The sequence below is a fragment of the Nicotiana tabacum genome, chromosome 23 (assembly GCF_000715075.1).
Source record: "Nicotiana tabacum cultivar K326 chromosome 23, ASM71507v2, whole genome shotgun sequence".
In the NCBI taxonomy this organism is placed as follows: Eukaryota; Viridiplantae; Streptophyta; class Magnoliopsida; order Solanales; family Solanaceae; genus Nicotiana; species Nicotiana tabacum.
This window is the reverse complement of record NC_134102.1, coordinates 42,635,844-42,648,671: the sequence shown is the minus strand read 5'-3', so window position 1 is coordinate 42,648,671 and position 12,828 is coordinate 42,635,844. Positions and strand designations below refer to the sequence as shown.

The 12,828-nt window shown below is 40.5% G+C and overlaps 1 protein-coding gene across 1 annotated transcript; it reads left to right on the top strand.

Annotated features, from left to right (window-relative positions):
- Positions 1-11,807: 11,807 nt before the first annotated feature.
- LOC142177130 (uncharacterized) lies at positions 11,808-12,392 on the top strand. Its single transcript, XM_075245595.1, has one exon. The coding sequence runs from the start codon at positions 11,808-11,810 to the stop codon at positions 12,390-12,392; it is 585 nt and encodes a 194-aa protein (XP_075101696.1).
- Positions 12,393-12,828: the final 436 nt, after the last annotated feature.

Below are 12,828 nucleotides of genomic sequence, written 5' to 3'. Positions count from 1 at the left end.
TTGCACTAATTCGTGAAAGATCACAAATTTGGTCTTCAAATCATCCCCTTTGCCCTTACATCCACGAATCTAGCCGATCTTCTCTATTCCCGTCATTAAATTCAAAGCCCCTCAAATCTGAAGCCCTAGCTTGAAGATGTAACTTCATATCGCTTAAATCCTCTCTTGCTCCATCAAATCGGAGCATGCATGGAGTTTTTCAGAGGATTCATTATGAGGATTATTTACCCAGAGATAAAATGCAGTGAGCTCTAGGTTCTAAGTCTTGACCGATGGTCTTCTGCCTTCAACGATCAATCTCTCTCTTCTCAGGTAAAAAATCCTCATTGTTTTCACCTCTACTCTTCTCTGATTTCACTCAGTTTGCTCACATCTTTAGCTCATCGTCATCTTCCACTATCAGATTTGAATTTTTTTGAACCCTAGAGGCATTTAATGCCACTATAAAGGAGCCTTCAATGCTCTCACCTAGAACAAGAGACACACCACAAAATCACTTAAAAACACAGAAAAATATCAATTTTAGTTCTGAGTAGTAAAAAAATCAAGCTAGGGTTTTTTCTAACTCGCTTCTAATTTCTTTTTGATTCCGAGGCTTACACTGGTCGAAGTTTGAGCTCTTGATCCTATATGGCTAAGAAAGAATCCATGTTTGGTCTGCTGCCCTAGAAAAGGTCAGTGCACCTCTACCCTTTCACTTTTGACTGTCTTACTCGAATATGATGGACATGTTTCTCTCTTTTATTAGTGTATAGATGTTATTTTCAGTTCATGATGATGTGCTTTTAATTTGTGGTCATTTGTCATACTTTTGAGTATCTCTAATTGGTATTGATTAAGTTATTATGTGACCTTACTGACTTCTATTCTGAATCCAGATAGTTTACATGATTAAGTTTTCTTAATATGCCTCAATGACTTCTCGTGTTTGCCTAGACTTCAGATTTTCATTTAATGATTCTGCTGTGATCTCTATCCCTATCACACCATTTTTTGCATTCTATTGTTCTGTAGTCGAGATTTTTGTTTGATAATTCCAACTAGAACAAACCTGAAAGCTCATAGTTCAACCCCTCATCATTTAGCTGAAGCATGTAAAGTTTAAGTATTTAAATGATCTCCTTCTTTATATAATTGTTTGCTAACTCTAAGAGCAGATTCTGAGTCATTACTACAACAGTCTTATGTGTGTGTATAATTGTTAGATGCATCTCTACGACTCTCTATATGAAATAGTCTCATTAAGGTGAACCTTTATGCACATCAGTAACCCTTCTGCATATTTTTCTATTATGATCAACTTATCTTTCATAAAATAGGTTATAGCCATGTTTTCTATAGTTGAATGATAACCGTTTTACAAGCTGAGGATAAATACATTATGTTTATATGTTAATCTTAGTCTGTACGGCTGAGTTAAACCTGTTTGGTACAATATCTTCCTTGTCTTTAACTCCCTTTATGACATTATTGACTTGGTCTCATAATAAGTGAAACTCTCCCTATTTATTGTAAGATACTAACCTTATTTGGAGTATCTACGTGTAGGTGAATGAAAATTCTACGTGTACCTCTGTTTGTCTACATGATTTCATATTCCTGTACATTGTTTTGAAACTACACTCAGTCCCCTCTTTCCCTGTTATCTGAACTGAACCTGGTCTGTAAATCCTAAGAGAAATTTCTTATTGCTACTGCTTGGACATAATAGTTTACCTATTTCAACATAAGGTTAATTCTCTTATGAAGATATGGTTCTGCCATCAATTCCAAAATAAAGTAAGATTGGTAATTTGTGATCCTATTAAGCACCTTTAGGAATTCCATGTTTGAATCTATAAACATGTAGTCATGCTAAGAGTTCTAATTATATTCCGGTATCTTTAAAAGCACATGTAGAGGTTGCTAACTATGACTATTTTTCTGAACCTTTGTCGATGCTTTAAAGAGTTCGAAGTAGTATTGCTAACCTATGTATGTGGTAGTGGCAAGACCTGAGCTAACCAATCTGTGATCAGTCTGCTAGGACAGAGGCATCTTTATGTCTGGGTTGCTGCATATGTGAACTGTGTGCTCTTTATCTATCCTTAAGAAGTGATCCCAACTGTTTGGTTCTTTAATAGTAACATTATGGTGCTCCTAACCTTCACACTTGACTAATGTGTGTTTCATTCACTTAGTATTGAAAATATAGTTATAAAAAGTGAAACTATTTCTATGTCCTTATATTATTCTGTCAAGAAAGAAGTATACCTATGTGATAGGGAGTATTATGGTAGTTGGTTTACATTGAAAGAGCATCATTGGCATTTAAACATATGGGGAAAAATGAGTCGTAGTGGTTAGGGGTATTTGGGAGTAGAGTTTAACTCTAGGTTGGACTGCTCTGCCCCGCACAAATATTGACCTGGGCCTTGAGACCCTTGGGAACTTTGAAGTGTCGGGGGATTCAAAAGGGGCATCGACCTTGAGTGAAACTCTCACCTTAGCCCTTAATTCATTAAGACTTGTTATTCTCTTTGGGTTTAGTGTTTAATGACAACGAAATATTTTCAATGTAATTTATTTACCATATATAACCGCCACATTAGTATAAGTTCTCATAGTATTTGAGTATTTATAGTTTGTTATATTTTGCTCCAATCATTTACTTATGTGTTTCATGCATGATTGAGTATACAAGATATGTATCTAATGACCTTTTTTTTCTACATGTACATTTGTTTGGGCATGTTGAGTTCTTAAGGAACTTAGGCCCAAGTCCAACATTGCTGTATTTTTTGGAAATTCGAAGCCAGCTGTCGCCCGTCCCTATTACTGTTGGTCCTACCTTTTTGAGGCCCAAATATCAGAATCCAATCCTCTCCTTTAAACTTCTTCATTATTTACTGCTTCATTGCTTTAGCCTTACTATCTTGTCGCATTTTGCTACATTCTAGTTGTTGTTTTATCTCACAGGTATACAACAATTATATTTTGGATTAAATGCTTCACTTTATATCTTAAGTCATATAAAACTTAGGCAAGCCTTAAAGAACATAGGATTTAAAAAGGGTATTAGTTAGTAACTAATCTCCTATTTGCTAATCATAAGTTGTTTGTATCATTAAACTGCTATGTTTTCGCTAACTTTTTCTTAAACATTTTGAAGCCCAAAAGCTTAGCAAGAGACGATAGCTCCTCTTTCAAAAAAAGGAAGACCAAACTGAATCGCAAGTTTGATCTTCAAAAGGGAAATCAAATCATTTCGAAAATAAGGTGTTGTCACCCAAAAATAAAGATTTTCAAACGGTTTTCATCAAGTGTAAAAGCCAAGGTATATCTTAGGCTTATTTTCAGAGCACCTTCATCTCATTAGAATAATATACACTTCCATGCTTTAGGAACAAAGTGTTTTATTTTAGTTTTCACTTTTATATATTTTTTCCTGGAATACAAACATCCTATACACTCTATTAAAAGCTCTTTTCAAGCATATATGCACTAACATTATTTTTCTCTATAAATTCATACCTTTTTAAACTACACCCTCTCTTCGTAAGTATTTTGACCTAATATACGGTAAGTCGTACCCTTAGAGGATTAGTTAAGGCATAATATAAATAATTAATTCTAAATCTAGTCTAAGTCCTATGGAGCTACCTCAGGTAGATTTTAAGGGGTGCCTAACACCTTTTCCTTAGAAGAACAAGAACCCTTACCCGTAATCTCACCCGTTAGCAGACTAATAAAGAATATGACTTTAGTAATTAAATAGGTACCCTAGTATACCTTTAAATATTAGGTGGCAACTCTCTTTCATCAACAAAGAGGATCCACAAGTTGAATCTTATTTTGACCAGTGCAAAGTAGGGTGCAACAATATGGGGACTCTGCTGAGGACTTCACACTTATGTTCTGGCCTTAGCAGACTAAGACTAAATTTGGTATTTAGATTTATTTGTATGTTGCCTTAATTGTAGATAAAATTACAATTACGTGGTTACCTGCTTTATTTGCTCCTTATGCTTATTATCATACTTATTGTTGCCACACTGTTATCTGTTATTGCTTTAATATCATTGTCATCACATTTATTCCTATCGAGTCTTGGTCGTACACTATCACTCACAATGGCACGCGAGGGTTGTCTTTTACACCCCTCCGAACCTTCTTTTCAAAACTCTCTAGTTTCAGAGAATGGTTTTGTCAGGTCAACTGACATAACTTCTAGCAGCTTTCAATCCAATTCAAAAGTAGGAAACACTCTACTCTTGCAAGAATAGGTCATACTGCATAAACCTTAAGCGAGTCGGTCCTTGGCATCGACACACAATTAGGAAAGCGACTATAATGTCAACGGGTCATGCACCCAACGACATGACTTCTGTGGAAAGACAAACAAAACCTAACAAGGCACTTAAAGATCCGAAGAAACACTTACCAAACACCTTTCTTTTACCTTCCTCAGAAAATGAAAATCAACCAAAACATCCCTGAGATTAACATGGTGATGGGAGCGCCACACAAGTTGAAGCAGTGGTGGAAGAACATTTACCGAGAACACGGAGATGTGGTTCGGATTCACCTAGGGCAATGACCGCTTTGCTGAACATTCGAGCAGACATAGTGCTCACTCGCCTATTGATAGAGTTTTGGGATCTGGCTAAGGTGGTGTTCAAGTTTGCCGACTGTGAGTTAGTACCGACATTGGAAGAAGTTACTAGTTTCACGGAGCTGTCGTTCAATGGAAGGAAGCTAATACTACCAGTTACTATGCCCAGTTATCTGCTCTAGGAATGCCTTAGGCCCGGCCAACAGTCGGGGTTTGAGAAATATCGAGGACGGATGGGTGAGCCTCGACTAGCTGTTCGACAAGTTTGGACACCGTGAAAGCTATGAGTGGTATTTGGGAGAGTTTCAATCTGACCAAGAAATATGGGAGAGTCTCAGGCCTATCACCTTCTCATTGGCACTGTTGGGATTATTAGTCTTCCCGCAAAGAAGGGGTCGGATCAACATCAACTTATTACCCGTGGTTCTGGCGACTTTCTGTGGCAACCTTCAAGCTACTTTGTACATATGTGCACGAGGGTATGATTTCTATAAAGGTTGTAACTTGCTACTTCAGATCTGGGCTACCAAATATTTCTTCCAGCGAGAGGCCACCATTTACTACTTTGTGGTCGTTAGCAACATGATCCGCAACCACAACGAGAGGATGTGACATTGGGTCTCCCCACATGGGCAAGAAGAGTGAAGGGAAATGCTGACCAATCTGAGTGGTGACTGGATCAACTGGAAGCTATCATGGTTAGGTGGAAGAGCAATCTTAAGGACTCCTAAAAAATACTTCATTGAGTTAATCGGACTTGAGGGCATTTAACCATACTCATCCCTGCCGGTTCTCAGAAAGTTCAGGATGATCCAGGATGTGCCTATGTGGACAGGGACAACGCTATACGAGGATGAGTACAATGGATAGATTCCGATCCCAAGGATAATTAGGCTCCAAGAAGAGTGGAACAACATGGTCACAATGTCAATGGGTCAAAACTCATGGTGCACTGAGTATTATGTCTGGATTAACGAGGAAGATGAGCTAGTCCGGCCCAACAGAGAGGGTATAGCCTGGCTAGAGGACGCAGTAGCTGCTTTGCAAATTTACCATGAGATCCTGCCACATTACCTTGTGACTACTTCAATGCACCATCAAGTAGTCCTAGGATCCATCGATCACATGTTTCCACCTGCTGAAGATGATGACCGGGTAGTGGAGTGCATCCAAATAGAGTATAGTAGAGAGCCAGAAGAAGATCCAGAGGAGGGGTCGGAGTTCAACGATGATGAGGAGGAGTTTGAAGAAGACCCGGAGGAAAATCCGGAGGAAGAACCAGAAGAAGAAGAAGAAGAAGAGGAGATGGTAAATGACTCCGGAGATCATTACTAGAGTTGTTTGATTTCCCCTTCTTTCCCACTTTGTACCATATCCCCGGTTTTCTTTTTCTTTCCAAAAGAGAAATTTGACCAAGTTCATACAGTTCTATGAAACACTGATGTAATCTTTGTTCCCTCTTATCTCAGTCCAAATTATCAATGAAAATAAACTTGCTTCGGATCTGAATGTGCCAAGTCTAAATATTTGTCAAACACCTAAGATTTAGGCCTACCTCCGATAATGAGAGGTCCCCATGAATTCTAGAAAACACGCTAGCCTTAATGCGTGAATTAATATCTCTGTGTGATTTCACGCTTGTATAAATAAAGAAACTGACTCCTGTTTCTTTTTTTTTTCTTTCTTCTTATTTTTCTTTTGCTTTATTATTCCCCCCAAGAGAAAAGGAAAGTTAGTTTATTTTAACCCGAAACTGGTGGAACTACCGTACAATCTAAGATCAAAGGGAAAGATGCCAGCTACAAAAAACCCGACAGAACATGCTCTGGTCATAGCTGACAGCCCGGGGCGATCGGGGGAGAAGGACGATACCAGGAATGATGAACATGTGGCAAGGATGGCCCAGGAAATAAAGTGTCTAAGGGAGGAAGTACATCATATCAGGGAACTAGCACATCTAGATGTGACAAAGCTTCCTCAACTAACTCGTTTTCCTTCTATGGATTCAATTCCTGACCATTTTCCTTTCACATCACGTCAAAACAACAACACCCCAACTTTAGTTCTTGCCACTCAAGTCATACCTCCAGTAACCACCGCAAACCCACCAAATCCCCCTATCCACACTCTCTACGTACCACAGTATGTTCAGACACCACAAAACCCACCTATCACCACCAATACAACTCAGACCCCTCCTCATGACGGAGTCACTTTTACCACTCACCCAAACCAGCACATACATGTGGCAGATACCACCGCTCATGAGCGATATGTTCCCCCTGTATATGCCATTTCTAAACCTACCTTTACAGCGCCTGTCATGGTCAGAGTGCCTTATGAGATTAACCAATATGCCGAGATGGAGAGTGAAGCCAGGCGTAAGGAAGAAGAATCAGTATATGAGCATCCGCAAATCTTGAGAAAACAAATGAAGAACCTCCATGTTGCCCGAGCAAGTAAAAGTTTGGACTACGAAGATCTGTGTATTCATCCGTCAGCAAGGTATAAGCCTCCAAAGTTCAATATCTTCAATGGGACGGGTGATCCCCACGCGTATTTGAGGGCATATTATGATAAGTTAGTCTGAGTAGGGAGGAATGAGAAGCTGAGAATAAAGTTATTTATAATGAGCCTGACGGGAGAAGCACTTACCTGGTATACTTGAGAGGATCTGCAAAATTGGAGAACTTGGCAAGATATGGCAAGGGACTTCATGAATAGTTTTCGATTCAATACAGAGATTACTCCCAATAGGTTCGCACTGGTGAACCTGCAGAAAACACCATCTGAGTCATTCCAAGAATATGCACGTCGGTGGAGGTCAGAGGCCGCCAGGGCACAACCTCCGTTGGATGACAGTGAATTAACCAAGTATTTCATCAGAGCCCAGGAAGGGATATACTTTGAAAAAATGCTAGGAATGATAGGACAGAAATTCCTCGAGCTGGTCAAGATGGGAGATTTATTAGAAAAGGGTATAAAACCTGGTAAAGTAAAATCCATGGCAGCACTGCAAGCGGCCAACAAGGCCATCCAATCAGGGTCAATCGGTAGCCGAAAGAAGAAGAAAGAGGAGGTCTCAGCAGTCGTCCCTTACTATCAACCCAGCCCACATCATGAAACACTTCCTATTCCCCAAACAATCATTCACCACTACCCACTTATGCTCCAGTCTATAACACCCATCCATATTATCATCCTCAACCACAATACAACCCTCCTCGAGTCAATAACAACCGAACCCGCAACGACCATATGCTCATGTCCAAACCACTACTCACTAAAACTGACCCGCTTATGCACCACGCCCTCATCCCAATTTTGAAGAGAGGGGTCCTAGAAATTATACCCCGATTGCTGAGCCTCTGGCCTAATTGTTCAAGAGATTGAGAAGAGCAGGATTGATACATCCGATAGAAGGAAGGGTTTCTGAATATCCCTCCAAGTATTTTGATGCAACTAAAAGGTGCATGTACCATTCCAATGTACATAGGCATGATACTGAAGATTATTTTAAGCTGGAAAATGAGATTTAAACACTAATCAAGAGCGGATCCATTCAGTGCACTCTGACGCCGTCCATTATGAATTGCAATCCGCTGCTAGAATCACCAAAATCAGGGGGTCAATATGATCACATTGGACGAAGAATATGACCTAAAGGGAACAATTATCACTATAAAAAATGCAAAAACCGCCAAGATCCCTCCTCAAAGGGCTCCAATGATTACAGTACAGGTAAGACCTACAGTGACAGTTCAAACTTATCAGTAATAATATGTCATTGCTACATAGGACGAAGAGAGTCGGGAATACAAAACCATCCCATGGATGTACCAGTAGAAAGGGAAGGCCAAAATGATAGACTCTACCGCAACCCATGGTATGACTAGGCCTGGGAGATGCTACGCTCCTGAAGATGCCAATCGAGGGAACTTCGAAAGAGAGAAAATTCAAAGAAGGAACATAACAGACCCAGAAGAAGCCAAGTTCTGGAAGAGAATGTCGACCAAAGAGTACTCGGTAGAGGAGCAGCTGAAGAAAACTCTAGCACAGATATGAATCATGGACTTGTTAATGAGGTCCGACAGTCATAAGGACGGCCTGTTAAAAGTACTAAGTGGGGTAAGTGTACCAAGTAACACCATCAGTGAGGCACTGGCTGTGACAATTAGTAAAATGGTCGAAGCAAGTATGATCACTTTAAGAAGAGACGAACTTCCTGTTGAAGACGCAAGTCACAACAAAGCTCTTCATATCACTGTCAAATGTGGGGACAAAGTGGTGTCCCAAGTGCTAGTTGATGGAGGGTCAGGAGTCAACATCTGTCCGCTCTCTACTTTACGGGAGTTAGGAATCCATTTGAGGGAAGTCAAGAAAAGCCACATGAGGGTAAGTGCCTTTGATGGTTCGTAGAAGGATGCCATCAGAGAAATTTATTTGGCCTTACAGATCGGGCCGGTCGAATTTCCCATATTGTTTCAAGTAATGGATATCCCTTCTTCCTACAACTTACTGCTGGGAAGGCCCTGGATACACATGGCAGGGGTCGTCCCATCTACTTTACACCAATACATGAAATTTGAGTGGGGATATCAGGAGATTATGGTCCACGACGAGTGGGTCCACTCTACTTATTTGGAGCATGTTGTTCCATTTATTTAAGGGTTGGACGGAGTTGCTTTCCATGCAGTGGAAATCATGAAAACTACCGAAATGGAAGATACTAAACAAAACTTGGGAATGCGGCCGCCGTATAGATCAAAGATAGATATGACGGAGATAATAAAATATGAATACAAGCTAAGAACAGGTTTGGGAGCTAGGTCGAACGGGATCACAGAGCCAATTGAACCTAAGGGAAGAAAGGAAGGGTCGTCATACAATATCAGCCTCCGGTGGGGAAAGTTCATACCGGTAGTTCCGTGAAAAAGGTTTTTGTAATAGAGCATGTTTCAAAGCTGTTCATACCAGAAGATGATATCATCGACGGGATCGGAAAGCTGTTCGTGAATATGATCAAAGAATTCAATAAAGGGACTAACATCAAGACACCGATTATCAGGGATGTCGAACCAGGAGAAGAGCTGTGGAATTGGACCAGCAGTCCATCTTTGGTTCGCCAGGAGTCTTGGTAGTATGGAACTATAAAAGTTTTTTTTAAAAGCACACGGTCAATTGAGGCTTGCACCGTGTCTATACCTTTTTGTCATTTGCCTCTTTTGAATGCTTTAGACGTTCCTCTTTTGATGAAATAAAAAGAATGCTTTTCTCAAAATATTGCAACTTTATTTACCGCTTCATTTATATTTAGCTTTTTTTCAGCAATCAAAATGCAAAAAACTCGCGTTCCACAATTGTGACATTTAACAAAACTATCGAGCGCAATGACCCAGATTACGAGAAGTATGAGGAGAGTATGATGCCAGACAATCTCTCGTAGGATATCGAACAACTGGAGAGTCAGAAAAAGCCCAACCTCGAAGAAACATAAGTGATCAACCTTGAAAGTCAAGAAGACGTGAAAGAAACCATAATCAGCATTCATTTAAATGCCGAGCAGAAGGTAAAACTGGTTGAGCTCCTCAAACAATACATCAATGTGTTCGTATGGTTGTATGATGACATGCTGAAACCCAGAAAGTTCAAACCTAATTTAAGTCTGAGGTTAAAGGAAGAAGTGACCAAGACGATAGAGGCGAATGTGGAAAGGGTCACTAATTATCCCAGCTGGTTGGTAAATATCATCCCAGTACCCAAGAAAGACATAAAGATCAGAATATGCATGGATTATCGAGATCTCAACAAAGCTAGCCCAAAGGACGATTTCCCTTTGCCAAATATCCACATCCTCATCGACAACTGAGCGAAGCATGAAATACAGTCGTTTGTGGATTGTTTCGCTGGGTATCACCAAATCTTGATGCACGAGGAACGGGGAATTTATTGTTATAGAGTCATGTTGTTCAGTTTCAAGAACACCGGCGCCACCTATATGATGGCCATGGCAACCCTTTTTCACGACATGATTCATAAGGAGATTGAAGTGTATGTGGATGACGTCATCATCAAGTCTAGAGTTCGAAGCACTTGGACGATTTGAGGATAATTTTTGAATGCCTGTGAAGGTACAGTTTGAAATTGAACCCGGCAAAATGTGCGTTTGGAGTCCCTGCTAGAAAACTATTGGGCTTTATTGTAAGCAGGAAGGGGATAGAATTTGATCCATCAAAAATCAAGGCCATTCAGTAATTTCCACCCCCAAAGAGCAAGAAAGATTTAATGAGTTTCCTAGGTAGACTGAATTACATCAGTCGCTTCATAGCCTAGTCCACGGTAATTTGTGAACCCATTTTCAAGTTGCTGAAAGAGGATGCTGCCATAAAATGGACAAAAGAGTGCCAGAAACCCTTTGACAAAATTAAAGAATATCTGTCAAATCCACCAGTATTGGTTCCCCCTGAGCCCGGGAAGCCATTGTTACTATATCTGTTAGTCCTGGATAACATCTTCGATTGTGTGTTGGGACAACATGACGAAACTAGGAGAAAGGAGCAGGCCATCTACTACTTAAGTAAGAAGTTCACGCCATGCGAGGGCAAGTATACTTTGATAGAACGCACTTGTGGCACTCTAACATGGATTGCCCAGAAACTAAGGCATTATATGTCATCATACACTACACACCTAATATCTCGGCTCGACCCGCTCAATTACATCTTCTATAAGCCGATGCATACCGGAAATCTAGCTAAATGGAAAATTCTCCTCAGCGAATTTGACAATGTGTACATAACTCAGAAGGCTATCAAGGGGTAAGCTTTAGCCGACCACCTGGCAGAAAATTCGGTGGATGGGGATTATGAGCCACGTACTAAGTATGTTCCCGATGAAGAAGTATTATTTGCTGGAGAAGATATTGTAGAATCGTACCCTGGATTGAGAATGTTTTTCGATGGAGCAACAAACTTTAATGGAGTCGGAATTAGGGCAGTCCTGATTTCGGAATCTGGACAGCACTATCCAACATCGGTAAAGATAAGATTCCCTTGTACCAATAATATACGAAGCATGCATCCTTGGGATCAGAATGGTAGTCGACATGAACATTAAAGAACTTTTGGTCAAAGGTGATTCTGATTTATTGATACACTAAGTCCAAGGGGAATGGTCCACAAAAAGTGTCAAGATACTTCTGTACTTGCACTACATGAAGGAGTTATGCCAGAAGTTCACGAAGATTGAGTTCAAGCACGTCCCCAAGATTCACAACGAGTTCGCTGACGCCCTTGCAACTCTATCATCTATGATTCAGCATCCAGACAAGAACTACATCGACCCTATCGAGGTAGAGATCGGGGATCAACATGCCTATTGCTTCCATATAAATAAAGAACCAGATGGTAAACCATGGTATCACGATATCAAGAAATTCCTTGCAACCAGAGAATACCCAAAGAATGCTACTAATGGTCAAAAGCGAACCCTCAAGAGGTTACAAAACCACTTTTTCCTCAACGGAGAAGTCCTGTACATGAGGACCCCAGATTTAGGTTTGTTGAGATGTGTAGACGCTATCGAGGCAACTAAGTTATTGGAAGAAATACATGCAGGAATGTGCAAACCTCACATGAATGGGTTCACATTAGCCAAGAAGATCTTGAGAGCTGGATACTTTTGGATGACTATGGAAAGTGACAGTATCCGCTATGTGCAGAAGTATCACCGGTGTCAGATTCACGGGGATTTCATCTGGGTTCCACCAAATGAGATAAACGTAATGGGTTTACCCTAGTTGTTCGCCGCTTGGGGCATGTACGTGATTGGACCTATAGAGCCCGCCGTATCAAATGGGAATCACTTCATCTTGGTAGCTATCAACTATTTCACCAAATGGGTCGAGGCATCTACTTACAAGGCCGTCACAAAGAAGGTAGTGGCAGACTTTGTCCGGAACAACATCGTCTGCAGATTTAGAATACCGGAGTATATCATCACTAACAATGCCGCTAACATCAATGGCGACCTGATGAGATAAATGTGCGAGAACTTCAGAATTGTCCACCACAATTCCACAGCCTACATACCATAAATGAATGAGGCAGTCGAGGCAGCCAACAAGAATATCAAGAGGTTTCTACGAAAGATAGTGGACAATCACAGGCAATGGCACGAGAAACTATCTTTCGCGTTACTAGGTTATCGGACAACCATGAGAACATCCATTGGGG